This window comes from Podarcis filfolensis, assembly GCF_964270895.1.
Source record: "Podarcis filfolensis genome assembly, chromosome: 16".
NCBI classification, from domain to species: Eukaryota; Metazoa; Chordata; class Lepidosauria; order Squamata; family Lacertidae; genus Podarcis; species Podarcis filfolensis.
The window spans coordinates 22,994,582-23,008,518 of NC_139620.1; the positions used below are offsets into that span (position 1 = coordinate 22,994,582).

The following is a 13,937-nucleotide window of genomic DNA, read 5'->3' on the forward strand; positions in this document are numbered from 1 at the left end:
CCCCACCCCCCAGCAGCAGAAGCTTCTATCTTCTAAAATGTAGGCTGCAGAACTTTTTGCCCTCCGGATGTTGCTGGACAACAATTGCCGCCAGTTCTAACCACTGGCCATGGTGGCTGAGGCTGATGGGAAATGGAGTCCAACAGCACACAGAGGGCTAAAGGTTCCCACAGCCTTGTTCTACACGCTAATCTCATGCCACTAAGGGTGGTTTGGACCACCCATCTAAGGAAAGACAAGCACCACTGAATTACGGCATTCGAGGTTTCAAGGACCACTGCCTACCCCTCATCCTCGACAGGTTCCTCTGAAGCGGTTGAGGGGGTGGGGGGAAAGAGGAGAAAATAAGTAATCAGATCTTCTGAACAATACTCAGCGTTGATGTTTTTGGCAAGCGGGGCGGAGGTATAAAGGAAGGAGGAGAAAGTTACCAAGCAGGCAAAGACAGAAGCCCAGACACAGGAGCGGGGGAAAGTAGTAGTTCAGAATGAAATTAAGGCTATTGTTAATTCACCCACTAATGAATGCAATTTATGACAAAAGCCCTTGGCAGCGGCCCTTGTATGCCCAGAGGACCACGGAGACGGAGGCCTGGCGTGCAGTGGGAGCCTCGTGATTGGCCGGGAGAGGAGGGGGAGATCTGGAGCGAGATACTGGGACAAGGGAGGGGGAGAGTAATGAATTTGGTGTTTTAATATCTAGAGGCGAAAAACTTAATTAATGGCATCTGAATGCTTTGGAGACGGCAGCGTGGCGGTTCTTGAGCAGCTGAAGACCCAGTGGGGGCCCAGGCCTGAGGGCTTGGCAGGATGGTGCATGCTCAGCCCAAGTGTGTGCATGGTGAGGGGGGAAGCTAGGGATTGCAGTGGGGCCAGGGTGCGTGTGAAAAGGATGGGATCACAACACGCTATCCCAGGGAAATCAAGGAGTTCACCTGTACTGAACTGGTTTATAAGAGGCATCTCATTGAACTTTGTCTAGTGCTTCAGATCATTCCATGCTCATTGGCCATGCCCACACCTGAAGGTCCAGGTGTGCAGCCTGGGAGTCATTTTGGACTCACAGCAGTCCATGGAGGTGCAGGTTAATTCCAGGGTGGCTGCTCCATCTGGTATGCCAGCTGAGAACTTACCTGTCCTGCCAGGGTGATGCATGCTCTGGTTATCTCCCACTTGGACTACTGCAACGCGCTCTACATGGGGCTACCTTTGAAGGTGACCTGGAAACTACAACTAATCCAGAACGCGGCAGCCAGACAGGTGACTGGGAGCGGCCGCTGGGAAAGTATAACACCGGTCCTGAAAGACCTACATTGGCTCCCAGTACGTTTCATGGTGCTGACCTGTAAAGCCCTAAATGGCCCTGTATACCTGAAGGAGTGTCTCCACCCCCATCATTCAGCCCCGACACTGAGATCCAAATCAGAGGATCTTCTGGTGGTTCCCTCCCTGCGAGAAGTGAGGTTACAGGGAACCAGGCAGAGGGCCTTCTCGGTAGTGGCTCCCTCCCTGTGGAACACTCTCCCATCAGATGTCAAGGAAATAAACAACTATCTGACTTTTAGAAGACATATGATGGCAGCCCCTTTTTAGGGAAGTTTTTAGTGTTTGGTGCTTTACTGTGTTTTTAATATTCTGTTGGGAGCCACCCAGAGTGGCTGGAGAAACCCAGTCAGATGGGTGGGGTACAAATAATAAAATTAGTAGTAGTAGTAGTAGTAGTAGTAGTAGTAGTAGACTTTAACTTTGTGCTACACTGGACACAACCCAATGCCAACAAAAACAAGGAATGAAATGTGGCAAAGCCCCCAAGCTAGTGGGTGTGCTTCCCTCCCCGCCTGACCTTCGCTCCGACTCTTCCGCCATCTTCAGTGCCAGCATCTCTGCCTCCAGCACCTTCTGCTCCATCAGCCGTTTCTCCTCCTCGGTCCGGATGGCCGTGGCTTTGATCCGCTGCATCTCCTGCTCCGCCTCGGCGGCTTTCTGAGCCAGGAGCTTCGCTTCCTCTTCCGTGATCTGAGCTTTCTCGGCCAGCAAGTCAGCCGTTTCTTCTGATCTCATCTGAGCAAGAAGGGTGGAGAATTACACACAAGGGGCTCTGACGCAGCAGCGATGTGCCACTGGTTCGGCTAGAAGCCATGACGGCTATGCTGCAGGCAGCAATGTTTCTGAATACCAGTTGCTGGAAAGTGCAGGGGGTGAGAAGGCTCTTGACCTCCAAATCCTGCTAGCAGGTTTCTCACTGGGACATCTGGTTGGCCACTGTAAGAACAGGATGCTGGACTAAGGTGAGTCACTGGCTTGATCCAACAGCCTCATCTGATGTTCTTATGGTCTGTGGTCAAAAGTCTTCCTAACAGATGGGCAATGAAAACGACCCAAGCCAGCCCTCACGGTTGCAAAGAGGCTCATATTGGAAGGATAAATGCCCACTTTGTACTACTCGGGGGCCTGAAGATCTCACTGCCCTTTCTGCAATTGGAGCTGGAGCTTATTACCGTAAATCTCATTTGGATACCTAAGAACACAAGGAGAGCCTGCTGGATCAGGCCAACGGCCCATCTAGTCCAGCATCCTGTTATCAGTGGTCAACCAGATGCCTATGAGAAGCCCACAAGCAGGATCTTATCACACTCCCCTCCTGCAGTTTCCAGCTACTGGTATTCAGAAGCATTACTGCTTCCAACAGTAAATGGAGAACAGAGTAGTAGACAGCAATAGCTTTCTCCTCCATTAGTTTGTCCAGTCCTCTTTTAAAGCCATCTAAAGTTGATGACCTTCACAGCCTCCTGAGGGAGCGAGTTCCACAGTTTAACTAGAGGTGAAAAAATTCTTTCTTTTCCCCTGTTTGGATTTATGGGCTGCCGATATTAATTTGTAAGTTTTAAGTCAGGATCAATGGGAAATGTCAGCTGACAAAGTTTATTTCTTTTATTTTCTGTTCTTTGTTTTTTTTAAAAAAAATCTTCCCACAACAGACTCTGGACTTCCTTTGAGGTGCTAAACTGGGGTCTGTATCACCTTGCATTGGGACTCCCAGGAGTGAACGTCGCTCCATGAAGAAAAGAAAGGAAATCCAGGCACACAGAAAACTAGCAGCTCAAGAAGAAATCTGGCTATGAGATTTCTTCCTGAGATGCTAACCTTCTACACGCAGTCTGTCTGTCTGGAGAGCCACTATCTGGAGTCTGAAGAGTTCCAGTGCAGATAAAGGCTGCCCACCTTCATGAGAAGGAAACCTCTGTCAGTGACCATTTCACCTAGCAGCAGTCAGAAAGAAGCTGGAAAGGAACAGCCCCTTGGCCTCCCTGAAACACTCTCCATGCAAAAGACACACAGCCAGTGGTCTTTCCCACCTGTAAAACAACTGCACCAGAATGCAGAAGGTCTTTTATTTTCCTCTTCCTTGCTTTTCATTTTACATCTATTGCAAGCCATTCTGGCAGGATCAGTCACCCTTCCTCTTAGCAAGATGCTGAATGGAATTTTAATTGACTAATAATTATTTTTTTCAAAGAAAAGAAAAGAAGGAAAACCAGCTCAAATGGGCTGGTGACCACGGGAGCAATTTAAACTTATCCTGCTGCGGGTGGCACAATTGCCTTTGCCAGCTTAGTGCCCTCCACATGGGGTGATGGGAGTTGTAGTCCAACGAGAGTGAAGGCTCCCTACTGCACCATCAGAGTCCCCAACACTGTGGTGACCAGCTGCCCCCTCCTTTGCTTCTGAAACCTGGATGATGTGGGACCTTCTGCATGCAAAGCAGATGCTCTACCCCTGAGCTACTGCCCCTCGCCTAAAAATAAACCAAGTTTCTAGTCCTTGTGCTTCTTAAAAAAAGAAGAGCTGAATTAAACAGGAAGTTGTCTTATACTGAACCAGACTACCATCTACACTGATTGGCAGAGGCTCTCCAGGGTTTCACTTATAGGAGACAGGTATTGAACCTTCAACCTCCTGCATGCAAAACAGGTGTTTGATCACCAAGCCACCAGCCTTCCCCAAACAAGTAAGCTTGATGTTGTAGAGTCTGAATACAGGCGAATGGAGCATCTACTCTGACTGGTAAGGACAAGTCTTGCTGAGGAGTGGGGTCTTGCTTCTACCATGCATGTCTTGTTAACGGGACCATGCCATTGCAGTGGGCAGCTAGTCATCCCTGCAGAGAGACTTACCAAGGCTTCGTTAGCCATCGTCGCCTCATCTTTCAATTGAAGCAGCCTCCTCTCCAACTCGTCCCTCGTCCGCTCTGCCTCTTCTCGCATCTGCTTCTCTCGAGCTAAACGCTGGCGTTCCATCTTGGGGGGTGGGGAGAGGCAGGGTGGGGAAGCGAGGACGGCAGAAAATAGTACATAAGCAACCAAGGCATGCAGATCGTAGGCACTCTGCACCGAACAGAAATCCAATTTATCAGGGCCGTGCGGCAGAATTCAGACATCTGCTCGCCACAATCAATTCCACTTCCGCAATCCAGGTTTACAAAGCAATTTAGATGCTTTGTTAAAGAGCAGGGAGATTTCGAGGCACAGGGTTTGCTGCTGGGCTGCTGGTAGAGGCCGGCGTGGAGCTCCTCGGTGGACTCCCTGCTCTCTGCACCCTCCGATTTAGGAGCCCTCCCTCAGCAATTAATTTTTTCCCTTCTTGCTCTTCATTATCCTCTCAAAATTTTGAACCATTTCCCCACTCTAGGTAAACAACACATTTAACCTCTGTTGGCCATATCTTGGTCTCTGAGCGGTGTGCAGGAAGGTTAAGAGAGACAAAATCAGTTAAAAACTAGCCGTAGAAGTCAGGAAAATGGCTAGAGATGCCTGCAGAAATTTTAAAAGTTATGCACTAGGTGCTGGAAATTCAACGGTGACTGGGCCTGCCTGAGGGGATGCAACAGAATTGAGCCCACAATGCTCTAGTGGATTTGAGTCATGCATTCAAGTAACAATGACCTCAGTGATCACACAGTGATGTAAGGAGCCAGGCAGTTCTCAAGGTACCCTTGGCCAAAGTTGCTAAGGGGCTTGCAAATGCATACAAGACCCTGGAATCTGAACCGGTAGTACAGGGGTAGACTGTGCAACCTTTAAAACACTGGTGCTCTGTGCTGGAGTTAGTCTGTCCTCGCCAGCAGTCCAGCTGCAGCATTCTGCACCAAGAGCAGCATCCAAACCAGTCCCAAGGGGAGCACCGAATTTTTTTTAAAAAGCCTTTATGCACTGGGTGACACTCCCTGAGACAAAACACGTTTCCCTCCTCCTAGAACTCAGGGTGCATCCCCCATTTTCCTTTGGACACATTCGGTTTTTTACAGCTCAGGTTGACCTGGGTGCAAGGCAGCCAACCCAGGGAGACTATTATCGCTGCCCATGGAACTAAGCCAAGAGCCGTAACATCACTGACACAGGCAAATCCAAGACAAGTACTTTTAACCTAACCTTCCCGTAAGCTGAGCATCCCCTGGCACACGGAGGCACTTGGCCGCGGCCGCCTAACCGCTTCCCCAGAAGTGGCAATCTATATTCCGAGCAGCACCGCGCAGATTAGCTGTGTGGGTTTCAGCAAGTAGAAAAGGTCTACAAGCAGAAAACCATGATTCATACAATCCAATTTGCTGATATGTGCTCATTGGCTCCATGCTGCGGCCTGAGATGCGGCGCATCTGCTGGCTGGGCTGACCCGCAGCGGATAAAAGGAGGCCAGGCTCGGAATTAGCATGCAGGCGGCATGCGGCGGAAGAGCAGCTCGCATTCCATCACCATCTAATTAGGACACGGCTCCCCCTCCCTCCCACAACCGCAGCCAACCTCCCCAAGACACAGCAAACATACGAGCGCCACAACCGAGAAATAGGTTTACAGAACGGCAGGGGAGAGGATGGACAGCATTTAAAGATCGTATGCCTGTAGAGTGGACACTGTTTTTCTGGCCCGGTAGTTCGGGCACTGGCAGCTGCAAGGATGCGCTGCTGCAATGCACTCTATGTGGGGCTTCCCCAGCGATTGACCCGGAAACTGCAGTTAGCACAAGATGCTGCAGCGTGGTTGCTGGCGGGAGGGAGACCGTGTCAGCGCAGAACACCTCTGCTCAGAGATCCGCACGGGTTGCCCATTTCTTACAGGGCCAAGTTCAAGGTGCTACCGTTGGTATACAAAGCCCTTGAAGGTTTGGGACCAGTTTACTCCTGGGATTGCCTTGCCCCAGTGGGATCCCAAAGTGGGCAGGACTAGCTGGAGCCGCTCTGAGATGCAAGAGGGTGGGCAGGGGGCTTGCTGGAGGTGTAACTGACTATCAGGCTTTGAAAAGCTGGCAACATTGGATCATGCTCATCAACATTGTTGAATTAAGCTAATTAGTTTGAGTTGAGTTTTGAATAAATGTGCAACTAACCATTTGCATTTGGAATATCAGGCCCAGTATACCTGAAGGAGCATCTCCACCCCCATTGTTCAGCCCAGACACTGAAGTCCAGCTCCGAGGGCCTTCTGGAGGTTCCCTCACTGCGAGAAGTGAGGTTACAGGGAACCAGGCAGAGGGCCTTCTCGGTAGTGGTGCCTGCCCTGTGAAATGCCCTCCCGTCAGATGTCAAGGAAATAAACAACTATCTGACTTTTAGAAGACATCTGATGCCAGTCCTGTTTAGGGAAGTTTTTAATGTTTGATGTTTTATCATGTTTTTAATATTCTGTTGGGAGCCGCCCAGAGTGGCTGGGGAAACCCAGCCAGATGGGCAGGGTATAAATAAATAATAATAATGATTATTATTATTATTTGCAATTAACTCTTAGTGTTTATTCTTGTGTTGAAGGGAGTTAAACTAGATCACCCTTCCATCTGTACAATGCTATGATTCTATAGAATTTTATTGTGTTATTATCTTCCTTAGCGGGTTGTGAAAACCGCTATTCTGAATAATGCATTTTATAAGGTAGGGTAGAGGGCAGTGGTACGTTATGGTACCAAGAGGGCGGTGACCCCAAAATGTTGGGGATCCCCATATATGCCAACCCAAACACACTGATCTGTGGAACAGGCAGCGTTACAGGTTCCACATAATGCCCGTTCCGCATTTGTAATAACACAATCTTAGTGCGGCGGCATCTACACTTTGGAACTCCCTGCCTATTGACATCAGGCAGGCACCTTTGCTGTACTCTTTGAGAGAATGCATAAGCCAGTTGCTGCTATCTCTATGCACAAGAGGCTGCTCAATCTGTTACACAATGGGCTTCCACTAGCACAGCTGTAGCACTGGATCCCTCTGTTAAGCAACTTTAAAACTGCCCTGCCCCAAATTTCCAGAAATCTGCAAAATTTGCCTGGAATTGTCAGCTCTCGCCCGCGGGTGCCGAACGTTCGCAGCAATGCCGACGTTGCAGCAGTTTCCTCTGGAGAGATCCCGAGTGAGCAATTCAAATAGTTGTTAAGAAAGGAACAGGACCCTCCCTTTGTCTGACCTGCTTCCTGGCCTTCTCCTCCCGGGCCTGGGCTTTCATCTGCTGGACTTCCAGGGAGTCTGCTTTCCTCCTCCTCATGAACAGGTCGTGGTTTCCAATGCACAGCTGCAGGATCTGGTCCAGCCAATAAGAAGAGGAGAAGAGGATGGCAAGTTTGTGTTCACGCCACCAAGCATTTGAAAGCAAAACACTTTTGTCCTCTACCCCACCTTGTTGCACAGAACTGCATGCCAATCCCACCATGTTGAGACATACCACAGCTGTCAATAATGCCAAGGGAGAACTGTTTCTGGTGGCTTCTGTGTAGCAATTTTAATGTCTAGATCAGACTCACGTGACCATCATAGGAAGCTGCCTTCTACCGAATCGGACCATTGGGACCATTGGCACAGCTTTATTTACATCAGGAGTGGTGATGCTGTGGTCCTTTAGATGTTGTTGGACCACAACTCCTGTCATTTCTGACTATTGCCTATGTTGGCCGAGGCTGATGGGAGCCCACAGTCCAATAATATCTAAAAGGCCACAGCTTCCCCCATCCATAGTCTACACTGGCTGGCTGTCTTTCCTGACCCTACCTAGAGATGCTAAGGATCAAACCTGAGACTCTGCCAATGAAAAGAAACTCTTCCCAATGAAAAGAAAAGGAAGATTCTAGTCCTCATGATTCTAAATAAATGGTAAATAGGAACCTAGTAACCTGCCTTCTGCCATTAGACTGCTGCTGCGTTTAGCTCAGTGTTTTGGCCAGCTTGTGAAACACAAATGGGACTACAATCGCAAAAGCAAAACAAACATTTAAAACAATATACAACAATGGATTTAAAGTTTGAAATGCGATAGCCGTATAAACACATAAAAACTTTAAGATAAACTTCTGTAGAGAAATGACCCAGAGTCACCCGCGGATCCGAGTTTGGGAATTTTCTTAACAAACTAGTTTGAATCGGGGGGTGGTCTGCACCTACAGATCTGTGTGCAGAATCTGGCGACCATCCGGGTCGTCTTGCGATCTTTGCCTAACAGGAGAAGATCATATTTTTGCTTTTCTGGGAGGTCAGAAAACCTCACCAGCAAGGGGTCAATGGTATCTCTAAGTGCCTCATCATAAAAGGGACATCTAAAAAATACGTGTTCAGAGCTTCCTATATCCCCCAATGGGCAGGCGCAAAGTCTCTGGACATATGGGGCTTTTTTAAAGGATCCTTCCAAGACTAGCGAGGGCAGAGCCGAGCTTTGCTCAGTGTTTTATTGCTTCCTTTGTTACTTATCCTTGGTATTTTATTCCAATTCAAATTGCAGAACAATAAAATGCAAAATGAGAAAGAGAGTCAGTGGCATAGTGGTTAAGAGTGCTGCACTAGGACCTGGGAGACCAGGGTTCAAATCCCTGGCTCAGCCATGAAGCCCATAGGGTGAACTTGGGCCATTCCCTTTCAGCCTAATCTACCTCGCAGGCTTGCTGTGAGGATAAGGTGGGGAGGAAGAAAACCATGCAGGCCGCCTTGAGCTTCTTGGAGGGAAGGTGGGGATTTAAACATAAAAATGCAATTAAAAAACAATATGGCTATTTAGTGCAATGGATGTGCCATCTCCCATCTTCAGCCAACTCCCATCGGCCCCAACATCGCATGGATGTGCTGGCTGGGGTAGATGAGATTTGTAGTCCAGAACATCTGTAGGGCATCACGTTGATGCAGACGGACTGGCAGCAGTTCTCCAATAAATAATAAACACATGAGTGGGTTGGAAATTAGCTGTCTCTATACGGCAGACCGATCCTTGAAGGGTTAGCTCAGAAAAAACTCTGGGTGAAAATGAGGAAAGGAGACGAACCCCCCTTTATACACGGCTCTTGAATGGGGATCAGCGGGAGGAGTTGGGAGGAAAAACAATGGAGGCCCTGAGCACAGTGTTTGACCACAGAGCTTGCAGTTTCCCCAGCGCTCCAAGAGACCAATTTTCCAAGCAGAATCTGCCAGCTATTCAGACAAAGCCAGGCCTCTGCTGCTGCTGTTGCAGCAACAATGGCGGGCTTGTTCCCAGCCTTTCATACAAGAGAAAGAGTCACTCACAAAACCATCCAGAAGCTTGCTGCTACTATCCACTTTCTCTCTCTCCACACCCACCCACCCTGAGATTAAGAGTCTCATGCTATATATATATATATATATATATATATATATATATATATATATACACACACACACACACACACACATACATACATACATACATACACACACACACACATACACACACACACACACACACACACACAAACACACACACATATATATAGCCAGAAGCCTGCTGCTACTATCCACTCCCTTCCCTTCCATCTTTCTTTCTTTCTCTCTCTCTCTCTTTTTCTTCCCCCCCAACACCCTGAGATTAAGAGTCTCATGCGCGCGCTCTCTCTATATATAAATAGGGCCATATAGCTTATTACTGTCTACACTGACTGGCAGTGGCTCTCCAGGGTTTCAGGCAGGGCATCTCTTCCAGCCCTTACCTGGAGATGTCTTTGGGGACTGAACCAGGGACCTTCTGCATGCCAAGCAGCATCATACAGCTGGGCTGAGGCTGGTGGGAGTTGCATCCCATAACATCTGGAGGGCATCAGGCTCTCTAGGTCTGCAGTGTGATTTGTGCCTTTCCAGCTCCCCAGAGCCATCATCTGTTTCATCTCCTGCACACCAGCATTTCGCGCAGCCTGGGGCCCCTTTGCCTTGGAAGGATGCCTGGCTGCTCAGCAGAGAGGCTGCCACAATGCAACTCTTGCATCCTCCTTCAGACTTACCAGCTTATTCACACGCAGCTTTGAAGAGTTGAATTTGAAGACGTCAATCTTTTTGTCCAGAGGCTTTATCGTAAACTGTGAGGGAGGAAGAAGTTGTCAAAGAGTGGAGTGAAAATGAAATAGAGGAAGAGGGGTGCGCCCTGATAGCTGAGCCCAGTCTTATGCGCATCGGAAAGGAGCGCCAGAATCTCTCTTATACCAGGTCAGAGCAGTGGTCCATCCAGCCCAGTACTGCCAACACTGACTGGCAGCAGCTCTCATGAGTTTCAAGTAGGGAGCCTTTTCCCCAAGCCTACCTGGCACTGAACTTGGAAGAACCCTTTGCATGTAAAGCATATGCTCTAGACACTGAGCTATGGGTCAGAATCCCGATCCATACTGAGTCAGAACCTTGGATCAGTCTAGCTCAATACTGCTTACTCTGACTGGCAGGGTCTCAGGCAGGGGACATTCCCGTCCCTAGGAAGAGATAGCTGGGACCTTCTGTATGAAAAGTAGACCCTCCACCCTCTGAGCTGCAGCCTTTCCTTTTAAAGGTGAATGCACCTTGAAGTTTTACTTTCCGGCTAGCTGACAACACAGAATCAGTCAAAAGACAATCACTCCCTTGGGTTGGGGAAGTTCAGTGTTCTCCAGCCATTTTCACACCCCACAAACTTAGATCCCACAGCAAAGCCAGTAAGCAAAGGAGAAGAGCGATGGAGGACAAATCAAACAAATACCTAGAATCCAGCCAGTAGCCACTGCAGCAAAATTTGTGGCGGCCAATTTGAGAGATCTGTTCCTTCATCCTCCCCTCTCTCAGAATACCCAGGTAAAGTGGAAATCAAGGCATTCTTTGCTCACAGGCTGCACTGAATAAAAAGTCTTATTTCTCAGTGCATGGAGAGAGAGAGAAAGAGTGCCAGCCTGTCTCTTTTCTTAGCAAAGAAGCGTGTTGGGTTGTTTCTGTCAGGAGCTTGTCCTACACTGGAGTAGGACCCTGGCAGAGAGACATGCCCGACTGGAATGTTCTCTCCCTCCTGGTCAATCGTTCAGGAGCTTCAAAAGCTTTCTTCAGCCTGAACATCACAGCGACCGATGCTAACAGACATCGGCACACTTAGGGATCTGCAGAGTCTTCACAGTTCGTGTGACAGACCTCAGCAACTCAGCATTTTGACTAATCTACTTTATTTACATATAAACATACACGGAGCACTGCAACATGGCTCCCTCTCTCTCTAGCATCAGACAGCAAAGAAGAAAGAACAAAGGACAATAGTCCCACTTCACGGAACACAGTAACACAAACATCCTGTCTCCGACACTTCCCACTCTGTGGAGTCAAAACATGCACCGTCACGTGATAGACAAAAATCCCATGACTGCAATCACGGAGCAGGAATTCTAACAGTTTTGCCAGGTGAGTCACCAGCCTGCCTAGAATGGGAAGCAGAGCTGCAGTGCTGTGTAGTGGTTAGAGTGTTGGACTAGAACCTGGGAAACCAGGGTTCAAATGCCGACACGGCCGTAAAGGTCACTATGTGACCTTGGGCCAGTGAGCCTAGCCTACCTCGCGGGGTCATCGTGGGGATTAAATGGGGAACAGGGGTGAACCAGAAACACCACCTTGAGCTCCTTGGAGGGGTTGGAAGGTGGGATTCAAACACAATCAATAAACAAACCAAATAATAGGACGGAACAGCAGCTCAGAGCCTCAGATCTCAACTCTGGCAGGGGGGGGGGAATCCCTGAGGATTTGCTGCCAGCCACGAGGACCATTGCAGTCCCAGACGTGCGCTTGATAATAGACACACTAGATTAAACACCTCTGATGTTTCGGTACAGCTGTCCTGCGCCACTATTAAGCCCCGCTTACTATCGTGTCACATCTCGCTTGCGGCCGTCTTATTACGAGGATTATTGACGTGATAAAAGATGACAGATCCTTCCCTCGAGGGGCGGCTCTATTACAGGCTATTATGTTCCAGGCCCAGCAGACGAGGTCCTGGGCCTCTCAATTCCTGGTGGAATACTGTACAGTGTTATGGGAGGGAAGGGAGGGGGACATAACTGATAAAACTTGTGTGTAGCCAGAAAAGGGAGAGGGGGAAAGGATCTCGCAAGAATGCTAACTGTAATAGGATTATGCATCCAAAACTGTAATTTTTTTTAAAAGAGCACATCATAACTAATTGCTTCAAGCTTCAGCAATAATAACTGAAGTAGAACTCCTTAAGCTCTTGGCCCTCACCAGATACTGTTTAAATGTTATCAATCCTCCTTTTCCTGCCCGCCTCCCACCAAAAAAGAAAAAAGCCGCTGCTAATTTCGTCTGCATTGCACTGTTTGCATCAGTCTTAAAAGAAAGAAAACTGCAGTCAACGTTTTCCAGGACAGGGGAGCAAGGAACCGCTGTACCAATTAAAACCGGTAACTGTTTTTAAAGAACTGCAGAGTCCAGGAGGTTAAGGGATTCTCTGCAGTCCTGCTATATCAGGGATAGCCAGCATGGCGCAAGTTAGACGCTGCTGGACTACAACTCCTATCATCACTGCCTCCTGGCCATATTGTCCAGGGTTGATGGGAGGCAAGGTGCAGCCACTCTGGCCATCCCTGTGCCAGACAGACCACAGTCAAAAGGGCATTATTATTATTATTATTATTATTATTATTATTATTATTAATTGAATTTATATACACTGTATGTAGGTAAAGGTAAAGGACCCCTGGACAGTTAAGTCCAGTCAAAGGTGACTATGGGGTTGTGGTGCTCATCTTGTTCTCAGGCTGAGGGAGCTGGCGTTTGTCCACAGACAGCTTTCCAGGCCATGTGACCAGCATGACTAAACCGATTCTGGCACAACGGGACACCGTGACGGAAACCAGAGCGCATGGAAACACCATTTACCTTCCCACTGCAGCGGTACCTATTTATCTACTTGCACTGGCATGCTTTCGAACTGCTAGGTTGGCAGGAGCTGGGACAGAACAACAGCAGATCACCCCATCGCAGGGATTCGAACAGCTGACCTTCCGATCGGCAAGCCCAAGAGGCTCAGTGGTTTAGACCACAGCACCACCCATGTACACTGTACACTTAAAGAACTCTTTTAGTGCTTTAACAGCTGTTGATTTGTTGTCTTTACATTCCACCTTTCTCCCTGCAAGGAGCTCAAGGTGGCAGACGTGGATCTCCCCCTCCTCATTTAACCCCCACAGCAGCCCTGAGAGGCAGGTTAGGCTCAGAGATTGTGATAGGCCCAAGCTTCACATGGTCAAGTAGGGATTCGAACCCTGGTCTCCCAGGTGCTTGTCTGACCCTCTAACCACTTCCACTGCATGGCTTCCCCTAAAGTATCCTGGGAACCGGCAGCAGGAAGGAATAGGTGCATGAGGCCACTTTCTCAAATCAGCACTTGGACAGACACGGGGAGGGGAGGACAAGAGGAGTGTGCCTTACCTCCTTATCGCTGTAAGAGACGTTCCGAATCTCATTCCACGGAAATGAAATTTTGGGGGTCAGCCTGTTTTCCATATCATATATGTGCAGGCCCAAGGCATCCACGCCCAGCAGCAGCTCCGTTCCTTTCTTATTCTAAAGGAAAGAGAACATTGGAGGTTTTTAAAGCAGAGCTTGCATAGCCATTGTTATGGATCCTTTTTTAAAAAAAAAAAAATTCCTGCATTGCAAGGGCTTGGACT

At 48.6% G+C, this 13,937-nt stretch overlaps 1 protein-coding gene across 12 annotated transcripts in view; it reads right to left on the reverse strand.

Moving 5' to 3' along the window:
- The window catches only part of NF2 (NF2, moesin-ezrin-radixin like (MERLIN) tumor suppressor), a 97,382-nt gene that overhangs the window by 39,941 nt on the left and 43,504 nt on the right, over positions 1-13,937 (reverse strand). For all 12 annotated transcript variants that reach the window (XR_014542406.1, XR_014542407.1, XR_014542408.1 and 9 more), the window contains exons 9-13: positions 13,696-13,830; positions 10,251-10,325; positions 7,448-7,561; positions 4,175-4,297; positions 1,843-2,060 (exon numbers count right to left, since the gene is read on the reverse strand). Coding sequence is in view for 4 of the 12 variants with exons in the window: in XM_083590233.1 (XP_083446359.1) it covers positions 1,843-2,060; positions 4,175-4,297; positions 7,448-7,561; positions 10,251-10,325; positions 13,696-13,830 (665 nt within the window). In the remaining 8 variants the exon portion in view is untranslated. The remainder of the gene's footprint in view (positions 1-1,842; positions 2,061-4,174; positions 4,298-7,447; positions 7,562-10,250; positions 10,326-13,695; positions 13,831-13,937) is intronic.